This window comes from Numida meleagris, chromosome 9 (assembly GCF_002078875.1).
Source record: "Numida meleagris isolate 19003 breed g44 Domestic line chromosome 9, NumMel1.0, whole genome shotgun sequence".
NCBI lineage: Eukaryota > Metazoa > Chordata > Aves > Galliformes > Numididae > Numida > Numida meleagris.
The window spans coordinates 422,706-439,459 of NC_034417.1; the positions used below are offsets into that span (position 1 = coordinate 422,706).

The following is a 16,754-nucleotide window of genomic DNA, read 5'->3' on the forward strand; positions in this document are numbered from 1 at the left end:
TCTTATTTTTAGCTCCCAAGATAAGTGTGAGGTGAGAGAAGCCATTAGAAAATTTTAACCAACACCTCTCTAGCCCCAGTAAATCAGATAGCAGCACTTCATCTTCCACAGCACACATTCCACACAGGACTTATCCTAATTTTCAAGGACTGCTGCAGTGATCCAGTTCAGATGATTGATTCAGGAATGCTTGACAAACAGCCCTAGGGCCTCTGGGTAAGGATATTATACTCTGCCATTTGACACTTGCACTTACTGCCACCACTGACGCCCTGGAACGCTGCTGAGTGCTTGCTGAGGGTATACGGCATGCTGGCTTCCCAGCCACCTTTGTAATGCCCACCACAGACACCATGTAGCAATGAGGTCAAGCGGCTCAGTGAAACTTGAAGCAAAAACAATTCACAAACTGCCCTGGCAATTTGCATCCCAAAGAAACATTCAAGCACCAGCACCATAAGAAAGAATTTCCCTTTGACTTTGCCAACAATTCGTTATAATTCGGATCTAAACAACATACACAGCAAGATACGCATGCTCTTGTTTGTATGCAGCAACAAAGCAGGCACAATGAACAGCACAGTGAGGCAAAGCAGGATGGGTTGAATTTATTACTTTAAGATATGAGATGATACTAACCTGCCATGAGCTTCTTCAGCAGCTTCTGGCTCTTGTTTGAGTCCCGCTGAAGAATGTCCTGCTCTTCTTTAGTGCATACCTAAGTGGAAACAAAGGCTAGGAAGGACATCATGTGGTCAACCAGCTTCAGAGCCTGGGACAACAGCTCGAAGTGAGCTGCTTAAAATGGCCAGGATAGCCCATACCTTTTGTCCTTCTGCATTATCTACATGGGGAGAACCCTGACAGCTTGTTCTTAACTAACAACAATCTGTGAGACTTGTACAGCTGAGTTTTAATTGGTTCTGCGGGCAGACACGCTGCTGAGTCCTCTCAGAGGACAAACACACTCAGAATTGCCCTGAGCAGATGAACAATGCTTAACTCGCAGTCCTTTCTCTTGGTTGATCACATGGAGATAAAGAAATTTTTGAAAACTGCAACCAATCCGATTTCAAACACTTTCTACATCCAGCCAGTACCCTCTCTCTGCTGAGGTTAACTTTTCAGAATCTGTAGTCATTAGCTTGCCCCCTTTCTCCAAAAGGTGCCCTTTCAGCTAAATGCAGGATGTAAAGGAGATCTCAAATGATGCTGGCCTTGGCCTCTCTCCTCCTCCTTAAAAGCCAAGCTGGGCTGTGCCCAGGACAAGGCTGAAGCCTGGCACACGTTTTGGGCACCGGTGCAATGCAGGAACAGCCCAAAGAGTCGGTCGCAAATCAGGTAAGCTCCAAAGCGGTGCAAATTACGAGGGAAAATTCTCTGCTCTCTTCATAAAAGCACAGAAGTGACTTGAAGCCACAACAGTTCTTCCCCTGGCAGCAGATGGTACAGGTTCTTTCCTGCACAGCTTCAGCTCTTGGGGCACTTTGCTTAGGGAGTTTTGATCCAAGAGAAGAAGCTAATTCAGCACATTTAAAGCCCCAAGCAAAATATGACTCTGTGTAGGAATGACAAATAAAAAAACCACCTCATTACTAACCAGTGAACCACAAAACAAGCAGGGTCCAGAGCCTTCCTGCTCGCACACAATGCGCCCGCAGACCAAGCAGTTGTTGATGAGCTTGTGCTTCTGGCCCAGACACTCACAGGCGTGACGGCCAGGGATCAGGACAGCCAGCCTGTCTTGCCCTTCTTTGGTGTACAGGCTGACATATTTGGTCTTTTTCTTATAGGAATTGTTGCTGCTTGCAGTGCTGTTCTCCTGCGCCTGAGAAGAAAAATAAAAATAAAGAAACTGTTCACACAGTAACACTAGCAGCAAAGGGAAAACACTGACACTTGACCAGGCTGAGAAGACTCAGATAATCTATCTCTATTTTGCCTAGTCAGAATGAAATTTCCCTAGGCCTAAATCAAGAAAACTGATGGAGAAGCTTAGACCTGCCAGAAACAATTCAAGGGATCTTAAAAAAGCAAGGACATGAGGATGCTCCAGGCCCATTTGATCTCTTTGCTGCCTCTGCAAGCTGAAATCACTTGGGTCTAGATGGCAGGTGTGCTGTCAGTCCTGCACACAAGCAGAGGTTTCCCATGCCCTCCACATGGAAAACACAACAAAGAGACAAAGGATTTCTAGTCCTCTCAGCTCTGTCCAACTGGCTTCGTTGCCACTACCAGATCCAAACTCCACTGTCCAGCAGAAACAAAAACAGATACAGTGATCTTAACACCTTGGTAGAAGTTTCTCAGTATTTCCAATAGGCTGAGAGAGAACTAGAAGGAAATGGAACACAATTTGTCCATTTGGAACCTTGCAGTTCCAAAAAATGTTTGTTTTGTAAATCCTTATAAATACTTTAAGCATTTGCACTTTCCCTACTATAGAACCCTCAGTTTAAAAACATAATTCCACCATTTATTCAGGTGCAGCCCTAGCTTTTAAGATTTGTATGATGCCCCACAACTTCACAACAAGTTGATGCCTGGATAAATCACAGAATTTAGCTTTGGGATGTGCATCGTGCTCGATCTTTGTAGCACAAAGGAATCCACTGAAAATCTAACAATGCCATTGAAGTGCAGCACACCTCCACACACTTATTTCTGTGTAGCACGCTCAGCAGAAATAAAATTCAGAAATTCAGTCAAGGTAACTACAACAATATTTGATAGCAAAAGTCATCATATTTGATGCACTTAATCTGAGAAACAATGCTGTTGAATGGAAAACAAGTCTGCTACAAAATGTATTAATTAGCTATCAGAAAGGCAATGAACGCTTGCTGCATGGCCTTGTGCTGCTTGGAGACAGGATTTCCTGATTTTTAGTGTTTCTATTCTCATATTTTGCAGCTTCTTTCAGTGGAGCTCTAGCATTCAAGGCCTCCTCTCCGGAGCAACGTGAGCCTGAAATATTTCAGTAGTCAATTAAAGCTTTATTCGGCATGATTGGCAAGTTTTAAATAGAGCAAGAAGCAATGTTTCACCCACATTCCTTAATGCCACAAACTTTAAAACTCCACTCTCACCATCCCCAAGAACATTATTTGCCCCACAGCAGGAAAAGACTCCTGTGTACAGACAGACAGAGTGAGCACTGCCTGCTCAAACCTGCATTCAGCTTTAAATGCAGCTGCAACACAGAAACACCCACCAAGACACGCAGCCATGCAGTCAGTGCTCATGTACCCACCTTGGCCAGGTCGAGTGGGGTTTTTACTTCCTCCACATGTGTGCTGGGCTCCACATATGCAGGTGTTTCCTGTTTATTCCTTCCTTTGCGTTTCCCCTTTTTTGCTTGGTCTCCAGTCCGAGGTGCCTCTGAAGTCTCTGCAAGATCATGTAAGCACAAAGAAAGGCTCAGAAGAAGCAGCAACAGGATGTTGCTGAACTCCTGCATCCACTTACATAATGGAAATTGGAGTTATGGAGTCACAACATACAGAAATAGGACCACCGGTAGGCATTAATGGTAAATGATTTTCTACAAGTAGAATAATCAAAATGAGCTTACTTAACACTTCAGCTCCTCCTTCCCCGTACCACTCACCATCCTTTTTCCGATAGGCCGGCAAGGGCTCAGCATGCGATTGCGAGGACTGCTGCCAGCGTGCCAGCAGCTCTTCCACAAACTGCCCCTTCCTCCCCTCAGTGCCCTGGAGGAGATCGACCACATACTCTCGGATCTCATCCTCGCTCGTTATCGACAGGATGTAGCTGCAGGAGGGCAAGATGGAGATGTGGGTACGGACGCTTTTGTTGTCAGGACTCCAGTGGCATTATCACATACACAAGGAACAAGAAGAACTTATCTCCCCTCTTCATACCAGGTTTTTGTGGAGTTTATAGTAAGGAAAAGGTTTTCTAAGATAAATGCTTAAAAAGACACATTTGGGAAAACCCTTGCGGCTGTTTCAGTTATAATAATAATAAAGGAAGATAAACTGCCTTTCTTCCTCAATTCCAGGCTAAGTGACATTCCCAATGCTCCATAATAATTAAAAAAAAAAAAATTCAGTGGGATGCCTCACATAACATAAAAAAACCCTAACCCTAAGCCAATGAGAAGCTCCTGCTTAACCACACAGAGCCTGCAGCGTGCTCTTCTTCAGCCACCCATAACGCACACCCTGCTCAGTGCCAAAATCAAAGACAACCCAAGGCACAGAGGTGCCACACAGCCATCGGCAAGTCCCCCACAGATAGGGAAAGGGGACAGATGTTGGGTTCCCTAAACACCTTCCTAACAGCAGCTGTTGTGCTAGGCCACAAACAGCTCTAAAAGCAGGCTTTGCCACTTGCATTGGCTCACACAGAGGATGAGAACCAGGAGTTGAGGAAAACCAGAGGGCAGGTGGGGAACCTGAGGAGGGCCATGAGGGGAAGAGGGTCCTGAGGAGGACCATGAAAGGAAGGCGGGACCCTCAGGAGGTACGAGGGACGGGAAGGCCCTGAGGAGGACCAAGGGACCGGGTTGGGGGAACGTGAGCACAACGGGTGGCTCAGCAGCTGGGCAGGCTCACCGCACGACCTCCTCGCCCACGTCCAGCCCGAAGTCGCCGCGCAGGCGCCGCACGCACCAGGCCAGCAGCGCGCCGGGCGCCGCCATCTTCACGCGGGGACGGGAAATGGCGGTGCACCGCTGTCCCCCGGAAACGCGGCCCCGGCCTTCTCGTTCCGCGGGTTGAAGAGCCGAGCAGTATTCCGCTCGCCGACCTTCTTGCGATTTGCCCCTCCCCGGCTCTGGTACGGGTCACTCTTTCAGGGCTTTGTTCGGAAAAACGCTGGCTGCTGCAGCCGGTATGCATCTATCGTATACACAAACATTTATCGTATGTACACATCCTTGTTTATACTAAGTGACGGAGAAGAAGCTGGCAGAGCACGAGAGTCTGGTGCCGCCCCCGGACACAGCCGGGCTACGAGGACCCCGAGGAGCCAAGCAGCAGCGGAGTGAGGGCTGCGTGACCCCCGCCACCACAGAAGACCAGGGGGCCGAGCAGCCGGCCGCGGGAGGCTGCAAAAAGAGGCGGAAAAGTGCCCAAAAATCCGACGAGAGGGGTGTGCAGAGCCGCCCGGGCGCTACCCGGTTCCTGGCTGCGGATGAGCAGCCCTCGACGGCGGGCCCGAGGAGAAACTCGAAGAGGGGCGGAGCGAGCGCTGAGGTAATTCGCCCTCCCATTGGCGGATTGGTAAATCGGCGCAGAGGTAACTCGCGCTCCCATTGGTGGGCGTGGGTCAGTAGCGCTGCTGGCGCGGGATGGCGCGCACGAAGGCGAGCAGTGGTCCCGGCGCGTTCCGTAAAGGTGAGGGGAGAGCGCGGGGCAGGGATCTGGGGGCGCCACCCCCTCGCTCACCGCCCCCTCGCTCACCGCAGTGCTGGTCGGCCGCGCTCCGCGCAAGGTGCTGGGCTCCGGCAGGCTCAACGCTGCCCGTTCGCCGCCGACGCCCCGCCCCCCTAAGCCCGGCCGGCACATCAGGGGGAACCCGGTGTGCGTGAGGCCCGTCCCCGACTGGCAAAGGGGCATCGGCGAGTTCCTGCGGCCGCAGCAGAAGGAGATCTGCGATCCCGGCGGAGAGGCGGCAGGGAGCAGCGGGCAGGACCTCCCTGGCAAGAAGAGGTGGTACGGGGCTGCTTGAGGTCCTTCAGGTCGCTCACCTGCAGGAGGAGGTCTCTGTTCCCGCTCACAGCCTCGCTAACCCCTTCCGAATTTCTGACGCAGAGCTCGACTGCCGCCCCCAGACCCTGCGGGAGACGACAGTCGTGTGAAGAAGAGCAAGCGTGATCTGAGCTGGTAACGAGTTGTGTGGGTGCCCCGTCGCTGGAGGCCGTGGCTGGGGCCCTGGTCAGCCTGAGCCGGTGGGGGGCAGCCAACCCGCGGCGGGGCTGGGAGCTCCATGACCCTTCCGGCCTAAGACCTTCTGCGTCCTGAGATGGTCTTTTTAATACGTGTATAAAGGTGTTGTTCTTTTTAAGATTTGTCGTTCGCGTTTGTTGCTAAACTTAAAAAATACGGCTTACGTTTAGCTTTTGAGCAGGACTAAAAGTAGAAGTTTGAGAGGCTGTGGGGAAAGCTGGTAAAAATAGGGTGAAACTAAGACATATTTTTGAGGGACGATAGTACCACATTGTTTCATGGAGTTCCCCGTGCCCTGGGACTTGTGGGCACTGAGAGCAAGCAATGTGTTTCAGGAGAACTTCACCTGTGCTAGCATTGCTACTGTGACGATAACATAGTTTTACCTTTGGAGTTTCAGGTTCCTGAGGCCCCTTCTAATTTCCTGTAAGTTTAAAGGATTATTTGATATTAATACCCTTGGTTAGGTCCATGTGAACACTGCAGCTTCTTTAATGGTGGGGGAAAACAAGGCAACCCAAAACCCAGTGGTCTTGAGTACACTCCATAAGTAGGTTTTAAAACGTATTTAATAAAATAGGAGCAAGTGGAGAACTGCTAGCAGAAGTTAAACCAATTACTGTGGCAGCCTTGCCTAATTTATTAGTCTCAGCTCATTAGAACATTTGCAAACATCCACAGTGACAAAAAGAAGAAATACCCCACACTGACAATAGATGTCAGCAGCACTTCCAGCTACCAGGGGCTGGACTGTGCCAGTGACCCGGACAGTGCCCATTTTGCCCTTTTTACATCAAAAAGTTGTGCTGTGAAGATGTTTTGGGTACGTAGGAAGGCAGCAATCATAGAGGTGGTAAGTGGGGGATATGTAATACTGGGGATGATTTGATGGTCCTGGGCCCTTGGGCAAGGATTATTGTGGCCAAGCTCTCTGCAGACCCCCCTTTCCTGGTGTTTTTCTGTTTTGTTTTGTTTTGTTTTTTAAAGTGGTTACTAGGCTGTGCTGTGGCATGCAGGATGTCCACGCACCACCTCTGACTTTCTGCCTCCTTGAGACAAAGCCTCCCTGCTGCATGCACTGCAGCTGGAGTCTGGGCACCAAAGGAACTGCACTACGCCAATTGTTACTCAGTTCTGTCAGTCCGAAGCTGGTGGGACCGCACGTTGCTGATGCACACTGGGCCACTGCTGAGGCTGCTTCCACCAGGAGAAAGAAGGATGAGACGCAGCCTCTTCCCCAGTGCCACTCTGGTGTGTGAGGAGCTGGTGGTTTTCGGGACAGCCTGCACAGCACCCTTCCAGTCCTTGTTTTTGCCCGGTTACCCCATGCTGTCGTCGGGCTGGCGTCCCGTGAGGCCCTTCGAGTGGTGCCTCCTGGCGCTGCACTGAGCGGCACCCAACAGGAGCACGATTGTCTGCTCTGCGCCTGCACAAAGCCACATTGTCGCACCCGAAGCGTGGAACGGGACTGGTGTGGCTGCCGTGCCCCAAGCAGTAGCCACATTGTGACGTGTGCCCCAGAATGGGGCCTTACAGCAGCTCTATGGTGCCCAGAGCGGCTGCAGAATGCTGCGGAGGGATGCGACACGGGCAGGTAGAGGCACAAGTTGGGGAGCGGCTGTAAATTGAAAAGGGAGGCTTGGGTGAACGCTGTGAAAAAGTTCTTTGCTGCGAGGGTGGTGAGGCCCCGGCACAGGCGGCCCTGAGGGCCTCGTACTTAAAAAATGCAAACGCGGAACGTTAACGTGGTGAAAGCGTGCTGCCAGTTTTATTGTCTGGGCGGTTTATTCCGCTCTGCAGCCGTTTCGTCCTCTCCTCCCCCCCGCCCCCCGCTACCGGCCCGGCTTCCGCATAGCAACCGAACGCGGTTGCTAGGGCGAGCCCGCCGCCGCCGCTACCCGGAAGCGCTGCCGAGGGGCGCCGCCGCTTCCTCGCTATAGGGCGGTGCCCGGGGAAGGGCGGGGCTTCCCCGAGCGCTTCCGGGTCGGCGCCCTCCCCGTCGAGCGCGGCGGAGGGAGGAGCAGCGGCGGGGCCTGGCCGGCCCAGCCCAGCTCAGCCCAGCGCCGGCGCAGCCAGGTAGGGCCCGGGGCCGGGCGGGGGGTTCGGGGCCTTGGGGCTCGGCTACGCCGTGCCCGGTCTCTTTGGGGCCGGGAGGCTCGTCGCGGAGCCGCCCTGAGCGTGGGTGGGAGCGAGCGTCCGTGCCCGGGAGCCTCTTCACCGGGAGCGGGGCCCGCGGGCAGCTGCCCCCGGGGCTCCGTTGTCCCCGTGAGGAGGGCTGGCCGCGGGCGGGGCCGTGCCGCGCTGCCCGGCGGAGCGGCGTCCCGAGCCGTGCCCGGGCTGTGTTCGGGGCTCCGACTCCTTTGTGTCCCTCGGTGCCTGGGGAATCGGCGGTGTAGGCGCGGGGCTGGCCGGGGGACTGGCTCCCACCCGGGCCCCGCACCCCCGAGCTCCGCTCTCCTCGTCCCCGCGGGGCGGTGGCGTTTGTGGGCGCGCAGCCCAGCACCCGGCCGTAGCGCTGCTCCCTGCTCTGGGGGCACCATCCTCGTCCTCGGCTTCCTCCCGGCCCCGCGGTGCCATGGGTGTGCGCTCAGGCCTGATTTATTTTGTTATCAGTGACCTAAGGCATATGGGCAGCCAGCTGCCACTCCCCGAGTCCTTCAGCGTTTGGTGCCCCAGCTGCTGCCTTCGATTTGAATCAGTCTCCCATCCCTGGAGCGGCCGAAGTTGCTTTTTTACTGTAATCCCCCGTCGGTACCTCCGGCTGCCTGCTGAGGGTGGTGGGCGAGTGGAGAAGAGGGAGCTTTGTTCCCGTGTAGAAGCCCTTATCAAATATTAGCGGCACTTTCCCACAGACGCATTCCGAAAATACAAAGAGCTCCTTTGAGTGGTGAGGAGGGAGAGATTGCCTTCGTACAGAGGGTTCCTCGCTGGACACAGTGTCTTGGCAGCAAGACTCTCCTGGAAGCAGAACGCTGATGTTGTTCTGTGGGTCTGGGTGTTCTACATGGATTTGATGTGGTGTCTTCCATGCGAAGAGCTGGGGGTCCTCCAGAAACACCACTAATTATAAATATTGTTAAGAGGTGTTGTGCAGGAAGAGTGACTCCAGGAGAGGTGCAACCAGATGGTAAGAGGTCTCAAATGTAAGTGTCATGGTGCTTAGGAAAGGTAATTCTGTTTGAGTGAGGCTCGTAAAAACAAAGCGTACTTAGAAAGCTTGGCTAGTGAGAATTAGCCAGGAACATCTGTTCTTGGTGTTGAAGTTGCTGCTAGTAGTGGTACCCCGGTATGAGCAATATAGAAACCTTTTGGCAAAAATCTTGCTGACTCCAGTGAAATACTAGACTATCGGCTCGATAAAATCGCTGCCTTCCACTTGTACCTTGCATAAGTAGCTACCCTCTGTTTAGATACAAATGTTTCTTCCAATGCTGTCTGCCATGAAATTCCATTTTCTGGACTCAGTGAAGCACCCTTTGGAGCCTTTTCTTATTGCTCTTTATTTATTTTTATTTTTTTTTTGGAGGTGTGTCTGGGTTGTGTAGGTGAGGAGCAGGCCTACTGAAGCTCGATAGGAATCTTGCCTAAAGTCCACGCTGCTTTAGACTGTTTGGGGGTTGCTTGCTATGCTGTTCTGAGTGGAAAGCTACTGTTACGCTGATGGGTGAGAACTTTTTACAGGTTCTTACTGTAACCAATCTTACTTGCAGCCAGTATGTACCCATCTGTTTTTGTGCCAACGTTTTATGAAAACACCTCTTCTCTTCTCCGGTGCTTTCAGAGGGTGCTCTGCTCTTGGCTTCTTCTTTCCGAGACCTGTGGTTGCTGTTTTCCAGGTTATCTACCCATCTCTGCAGTGCATGTGTTTGCTTAAACTAACTCCTGAACGTGACTGACCCAAGCAGGTCTCCTGGGGTTGCCACATAGTGTCGCAGAGAGTTCCTTTGTGCTGGTGTCTTTCACCGCTCTGTCAGGTTGGTGGCTCGCAGGTCGCAGCAGAAAGCTAATATCCAGTCTCCTGTTCCATTGCGTTAAAGAGCTTCCAGTTCCTCATACAGCTTTTTGCAAAGCCTAAAGTATGTGGCCTTGCCTTGCTCCGTCCCATCTGTATTTCTCTTCCATGCAAGTTTCTACACTGTTCCAATTCTCTGTATTGCCACCAGTTCAACTTTTTGTGCCAAAATTGCTGCTGGAAAATGTTCTGGTAAGGCTGATCCAGGCGACAGGTTCAGGGAAGAGCATTGCAAAGGGGAGCTAATAGCTGGGTGAGGCTGAGGGCAGCCTAAGCTGTGGCTGTTTTAGATTCATTGCCCCTTTTTTTGGTGAATGTCTCTGAAATTCGCACCTCTTCTGAAGCAACCAGCTGCTGCATGTTTTCAGGTTAACACGTGAACTCCTATGTAATGCCATAAAAAGTGCTTTCAGGTGACACAAGTAATCCATCCGGCCCAGAATCCTGCTTACTGGTAAGCAACAGCAGGTACCTAGGATAGGAGCACACAAATATGGCAGTTTTGAGGAGATATTGCTCTGTTTTTCTCATTCCAACGTCTTATGACCTTCCTGAGCTGGGTGTAATAACGCTTAAATCTAGTGCCCTTCCAGGGGTCTGCCCACTCACTTGAATCATTGTGGTGCTCAGAGGACGCTAAGCCTGGAGACTACTTCTTGTGTAGCCCACACACGAGGAAGGGACAAAAAACAAAAAGGATGTCAATTAAAAAAAAAAAAAAGCAAGGAGTAGATTCAGAACAAATTGCTTCTTCACTTTCTCTAAGACACTGATAATTTTATGAAAGTCCTTTCTGGGGGAATACGCTGCTGATGTCCTGTTCCTGGGCGTTGGCTTGAGCTCTTTCTGGCATTTTTCTTTGGAGTTCGTCATTCCTGATGTGCCGTGCTTTGATTGAATCACCCACTCGTGTCTTGAGGTTTTGCTGCAATTCCTTAGAGTCACTGCCCTTATTTACTGATAATGTTAAATTATTCAGGGTAGCAAATGTTGTCATCTCAGTATTGCCTTCCTTGCACAGTTCAACAGAGTGGAGCAGAGCAGAATGCAGCGGTGAGTCCCTCTGCTACAAAACTGACTGGTGATGCTCTTCTTCCCTGGTTCTTAAATATATATATGTGTGTGTGTATATACATATATATTTTTTTATCTGGTTACTTAAGTGTATGAAGGATTTTTCCTTTTATCTTGTGACAGCTTTGTTCCCTGCAGACTTTCGGTGAGGGATCTTGTTATTTAGTATACTTGTTGGTTTTTTGTTTTCAGTGAAGTGTATCAGCTGCCTCTTGTTCATGTGCTCCTTCAAAAGGACAAAATTAAATAAAACCAACCTCCAACTACTCCTGAGACTTGACTTCATTTTATAAAATAGAATTAGCCCGGTATTCACTTAGTCTGCTGCTTAGGACTTGCCTGATGTGGCAGCCTGTCTCAGATACCTCCAAATCGCTCCTTAAAAACTACTGCTGGGTACCTGAAAGGTGCTTGCACAGCTTTAAGCAAGAAGCTACACAGGGAACTTCCCCATCCTGCTCTGGCATGATGTGGTGCCTTGGTTTCTCCTGTCCTACAGTGTGGTTAGATCTTATCGTGGTGGTGGCTCGGACTCAGTTTTTTGCTGTTGAAAGTAAAATGAGGTACTGCCACTCCCCCTGTGTGCTGCTGGGGAGGAGCTGCTTTATGCTGTTTAAGAATTGGGTCCCAGTGTTACATATTGACATGACACTCGGTGGTTTGCGTGGAGGCTCGGTTTAATGCCGAGCTTCCTGCTTATCCAACCCCTGGTGAGCACAGGTCAGCTGCCATTGCTGCTTGGGTGGCTGAGGCCATGCTGTTCTGGTTTGAGCTTGGAATTCTGATTCCTTTCTTAATGACACGGTGAGCTTGGGTTGCTCAAATGATGCTACGTGCTAATTTTTAGGAGCTTAGATTGTCCAGAGGCTCAGTGCTTGAACACCGAGTGTCCCATTGACCCCTCTGCTGTCCCCTGTGCTTTGAATGTGCCTGCTACACCTACATCATCACTTAGAAAACGGGCATTTAATGAGTTTCTCCATCATTTCAATTTCCACCGTTTATGTAGGAACACCAATGTGCCTTACTTTTGGCTTTCCATCCTATTCTGCTTCTACTAATTTTCTTTTTTCTAGCTTTGATTTCCATATTGCTACCCCTTGCCCTCCCTGTAAGATGTTCTTGAGGAGATGAGATTTTATGAATCAGCTTCTCTTCCCCGAAAGCCACATGATCCTGGGACACATGTTCTTTCTGCTGGCTCTCTGCTCTTGTGCTAAAGTGTCAGAGGAGTCTTTAATCTCTATTTCAAGTGCCCGTTCCTAGTGCTGTTTTGATGAAATCAGACCCCTCGTTCTTGTACAGGCTTCCAGTTGTTCAGAAATCTCAGTTCCTAATGAGTCGGAGGCCGAGTGTGGGAGCAATTCTTTGAAATGCTGTCACAGAGCTCTTGGTCATCAGCTTCTCATTCTCAGCCCCCAGAAACTTCCCCTCCTCATCTGTCAGCAGTGCTCGCGTGGACCATGGCCAGCAGCTCCTTCCCGGTGTTATTTAGAAGGAGGGGATGGCTGAGCAGACAGCCTCTGGAGCCTGGTGAGGTTCGTGGAAGTGATGGCAGCAGGCAGCTTGAGCTGCAGAGAGCTGAGAAGACCAAAGGCTTCAGGGTGCAGAAAGCACAGGCTGCAGGATAGGCTACGGAGAGGTAAAATCTCAGACTTGTGCCTCCTTAATCATTATGTTCCACAATAAATCCCTATCTTTTATAGATGGAGGAGGTATTCTACATCTTTGCTAGATGCCTTTTAAATTTCTAGTTTATCAGACGCTTCTACCTTTTAAAAGACCACTCATAGAAATAAAGCAGTTGGCACAACCAGCACAGAAGCACAAATCAGTGTGAGATCGTCTCCATTTTGTCTTGGCTTTTCCTATGTTATTCCTTGAAAATCCGTTTAGAGCAGCTCACTTTCCCAAATGAATAGGTGTCTCTTACCTGTCTGAGTCTTCTGTTTTGGTTTGCTCGTCTGTGAGCAAATCTCTTCTGAATAATAACTTAATAGCCTAAAGAGCTGACAGCCGTCCTACCCAGAAGATTAGTCTGACCATTTGTGCTTTGTGGGAGACAACTGAACAACGTGATTTCGTTCCTAATGCAGGAATTGGGGATATTTGGTTGTGAGATAAACTGTTTTCTATCTGCCTCTGCTATCCTGCTGCTCTTTTTTTTTTCCCTCTTATGATTATATTATGGCATTCCTTTAGACTGGGAGAACTGCAGCTGCTTATAAAGAAACAAACTTTTCTTTGCAGTCCTGAGCCTGCTGTCCTTTTTCTGAAGCTGTCATGTCTCTGTTGTCTCCCACAGTGAGCTGGCCGTGTAGCACCTTAGAGAGGAGCCCACAATTTGATAACTATCTTGAGTAGCTGCTGTCCCATATGTGTCTTTTAATGTATATTGATAAAGCTTGATGAGTTTGAAGCTTGCAGTAATGCTAAGAGAACTCGGGAGTAGCACCTTCCTGTAGAGTACTCCTTTTTTTTCCCCCCAGCTGACAAGGAATTGTAATTTCTAGTGCTGAAGCTAGGCTAAGGAAGTGGTAGGAGAAACCTGCTTTTGAGCTCTGTGGAGCCAACCAGCCTTAAGCGCATTTCTTAAAGCTATTTATTTTACAAGATACAATAACCTCCATCTTAGCAACTTGCTATGGAGCTCAATTCATGTTTTAAGTCATCTTAGGTAGCAGTAAATCTTCCCAGCTTATAGGGCTGAAAACTGTGTGAGTTTCCACTTAAGCACTAATCTTTGTTACACCTGTAATTAGGGTAACATCTTGTTTGCAGAAATAACCTGAGCTCTGCTCGTTTGCTAGCTGTTGCACATTCACTTCTGAGTTATAAATCAGAGGGTTGATTCATATCCAGTCTTCTTTTTTCTTTCATGTTAATAGAGAGCATACTGCAGGAACGGGGGAAAAGGGGAAATCTGTTTGTATCTAGCTAGTCTTGCTCATGGCAAGAAGGAGGGTAGGAATGGAGTCGTTATCCTCTAACAGTTTTTTTTTTTTGGGTGAGTGAGTTTCTAGAGTGTAGCAATTGCAGGGTCTCAGGCTTGCTGGATCTTCAAGTTTGGTTCCTTACGAGTCAAGATTCCTTGTAGGCTTGACTTCTGCTTATTTAGGTCTGCTAAAAACAACAAATGAGAGGAAGTCCTGTACAATATGGCTTATAAAGTTGTTCCACCGCAAGAGACGATTCTGGCAAATAAACTGAAACAGCTGAGCTCTGAACATTGCTAGCTGCTTCATCCCAAGTTTTGCAGCAGCCCTGATGGAATGGCTCTGGCTGTCCTCAGGTACCTTCTAACTGTCCTTGTGATGCACGAGGCTAGCTTCTACTGCTTTGTTTTATTTCCTAGATCTTGAAAGAGCAAGCTTGAGTGAACAAATGAAAACTTATTAACCCGTAACATCTGATTTTAATGAGGCAGTGACCATACATTTTGTAGCTGTCTCTTTTCAAGGCTGTTAGACTTCAGAGGTCTCACCTTCGGGATGCTGATGGAGGCTTGTTCCTGCTGTTGCTTTTCAGCAGAGTGCTCTTGGCAGGGCTGAAGCCGCAGGTAACGTAGTGCTCATGTGTGTCAGGAGGGAGGGGTTGTGGCAGCTCTTGCCCTAAGCGGCCTGGATGCTTTTGAAGTGCCTTCCAAATGCTCTATGTGCTTCCACCAGGTTCTTTGCCGTGCCAAGGGCTTGCTGGCTGTTTACAGTCTCATTTTGGATTTCCTTGGCTGGTGTAGCTGCTGGCAGGGCATCAGCAGCAGGTTGGATGGTTTCGAGGTCCTTCACTTCCCCAGGTGATCATCCTGCAGGCTGCAGAGGTCAGGCCTGCAGCCACTCAGGCGTCTGATACTGTTTCCCAGCCATCCTCTGGAAAGGTTTTGACAGGTTTCTAATTCTGAAAAAGCTCTGTGCAGTGTTGGCGGCGCTAAGGCTTCGGTTTTACTCATGATAGATGCAACACGAGTGATGGTAAATCATAGTTAGGCTGTGTTCTGCTGCTGCAGCAAGAGTATCTGTGCTGAGATTTATATTATTCAGTGGTTGCGATCCAAAACTGGTTTTAGGCTCCAAACCAATATGCAGTCCTTTGTCTGGACTGACGGGATACAGCACTGGTGCTCTGCTGGTTGTTTTTCTTAATCATTTCTCAATGCTAGCAGTTACTGTGTGTACCAGAGTGCCTTCACTTGTCAAGATCTATGACTTGGGGCGTGTTGTTCTGGAAGCACTTGTTCCATTCCTTCTGGTCTGTGCAGAAAAGAGGGCTTCGACAGGAAGGGGACGACATGAGCTAGGGCTGGCTGTGGGGATCCCTGCCAGGATGCTGCAGCAACAGGCTCAGGTGTGGGGAGTGGTTCTGGGAGGAGGGCTGGGTGCTTGAGCAGCCCTCTGTGCTGCCAGCTGCTTTCAGAGCCTCAAGGGGACTGAGGACGACTTGTAGGTGTCTAGTTGGACTGTGGGCCCTCTGCATCTGCTGCAAGAAGTCCTGCACTCATTTTGTTGTGATCTCAGTCATCTTGCTTTTGTTGTTAAGTGCAGTTGAGCTAATGCTCCAAAACATGGAACCTACTTGGATGTCCTGCACCAAAACAGGTTCTGCAGGGTCTGCGAAGCAGACAGGGCTGAGACAGGTAGTGTAGCTGTTCCCCAGTGGTGTCTTCAAACCAAATTCTCTCTTTTTCACGCACAGATTCTCTCAAGTGCTTGTAGCAATCCTGGACTTTGAACCTCAGCTGAGTGCTGCGATTGGAGAATCTGAGTGATCCCCGTCTTTATGGCTTTGAAAAATAGTAACTGTGTCACAAATGTGTTCGCTGTGACAGCTTTTGGTAAACGGGAGCCTGTCTTCACAAACCATTCAGTCTGTCTCTGGTAACACTGACAAAAGTTTGAGTAATCCCTGTGTTCTGGCAGATCAGCTCTTCCATGGCACGTTGTAGCTGTAGCATTAGAGTAGGAAATATGCTTGCTAAGGAGGTGTTCTAAAATACATTTGTGCTGAAACCCCATCTGTTAGACCTTCTTGATCTCCTGTCTTACGGAGTCTAAAATTGAATGTAGTAATAGTTTACACCACTTGAGCAAACCTACCTTAAACAGGACGGCAGTGCCCCAGTGCTGGTTTTGTGTAGTATTTAACTGTCCCTCTTCTGATGAATTGAGTTGGGGCACCCTGCTAATAGCTTTGAGATCATTTGCAATTAAATGGAGTCAACTCTTCCAAGGGATTTACCCTTGGACCAGTGCTCAACACCAGTATCCTTTCTTTCCATAACTAATAGAACCGCCTGAGGCACAGAGGGCTAAATTTAGTCTTCCAGCAAGCTAGGTATGACCTTGTGCTACAAGGGCTTCTGCTGCTCATCTCTAGATATCTAAATCAGAATGTAAAGGCTGCATTTCTGGGATGGGCAGAGCTTTGGGGGATCAGTGACGCTGAAAGGCTTTCTGTGTTGGATAATCGGCTGACGCTTTCAGTGCTGTGCTGGCAGTAATTCCCGGCCTGGCCACAGCTCAGCAGGCCTACCAGTGATCTGCTGGCACGCAGCGATCCTTGCCGCTGGGCGCCGGGGCTTCAGCAGGAGGTGACTTGGTACGTAGCAGGGATTGCTTGGTGGTGAGCATGTCTTGGTGACAGCTATGCTGAAGATTGTGGGTCAAAAGTGGAAGTTGAAGCAAAGCTTCTTTATGCAGGTGTAATTTATTAACTGGGTGAATGGCAGTAGTCCTCCTCAAGGGGAGGTTAAATTC

The 16,754-nt window shown here is 49.6% G+C and overlaps 3 protein-coding genes across 8 annotated transcripts in view; 2 read left to right on the forward strand and 1 right to left on the reverse strand.

Annotated features, from left to right (window-relative positions):
* TRIP4 (thyroid hormone receptor interactor 4) overlaps window positions 1-5,083 on the reverse strand; it is a 28,092-nt gene extending 23,009 nt beyond the window's left edge. For 2 of the 3 annotated variants that reach the window (XM_021407324.1, XM_021407327.1), the window contains exons 1-5: window positions 4,584-5,083; window positions 3,611-3,777; window positions 3,254-3,390; window positions 1,601-1,828; window positions 640-718 (exon numbers count right to left, since the gene is read on the reverse strand). In XM_021407324.1, the coding sequence (XP_021262999.1) occupies window positions 640-718; window positions 1,601-1,828; window positions 3,254-3,390; window positions 3,611-3,777; window positions 4,584-4,669 (697 nt within the window). In that variant the 5' untranslated portion in view covers window positions 4,670-5,083. The remainder of the gene's footprint in view (window positions 1-639; window positions 719-1,600; window positions 1,829-3,253; window positions 3,391-3,610; window positions 3,778-4,583) is intronic. The other variant, XM_021407326.1, reaches the window with a different exon arrangement.
* Window positions 5,225-6,036, forward strand: PCLAF (PCNA clamp associated factor). 2 transcript variants are annotated; one of them, XM_021407336.1, is made up of 3 exons: window positions 5,225-5,366; window positions 5,438-5,684; window positions 5,784-6,036. In XM_021407336.1, coding segments are annotated over exons 1-3 (294 nt in total). In that variant the 5' UTR covers window positions 5,225-5,320; the 3' UTR covers window positions 5,785-6,036. The 2 variants fall into 2 exon arrangements, with proteins under 2 accessions (XP_021263011.1, XP_021263010.1); XM_021407335.1 differs by having other exon boundaries at window positions 5,438-5,681.
* Window positions 6,556-16,754, forward strand: part of CSNK1G1 (casein kinase 1 gamma 1) — an 87,393-nt gene continuing 77,194 nt past the window's right edge. For 2 of the 3 annotated variants that reach the window (XM_021407328.1, XM_021407333.1), the window contains exon 1: window positions 7,848-7,994. The gene's annotated coding sequence lies outside the window, so the exon portion shown is untranslated. Of the gene's footprint in view, window positions 7,513-7,847; window positions 7,995-16,754 lie in introns of those variants that run through there. The other variant, XM_021407330.1, reaches the window with a different exon arrangement.

Bases quoted from the DNA above. Each gene is read 5' to 3' on its own strand.
- PCLAF (XM_021407335.1), top strand. From the start codon at position 5,321: ATGGCGCGCACGAAGGCGAGCAGTGGTCCCGGCGCGTTCCGTAAAG. The intron at 5,367-5,437 runs GTGAGGGGAGAG...CGCTCACCGCAG, and splicing joins TCCCGGCGCGTTCCGTAAAG to TGCTGGTCGGCCGCGCTCCG. The intron at 5,682-5,783 runs GTGGTACGGGGC...TTTCTGACGCAG, and splicing joins GACCTCCCTGGCAAGAAGAG to AGCTCGACTGCCGCCCCCAG.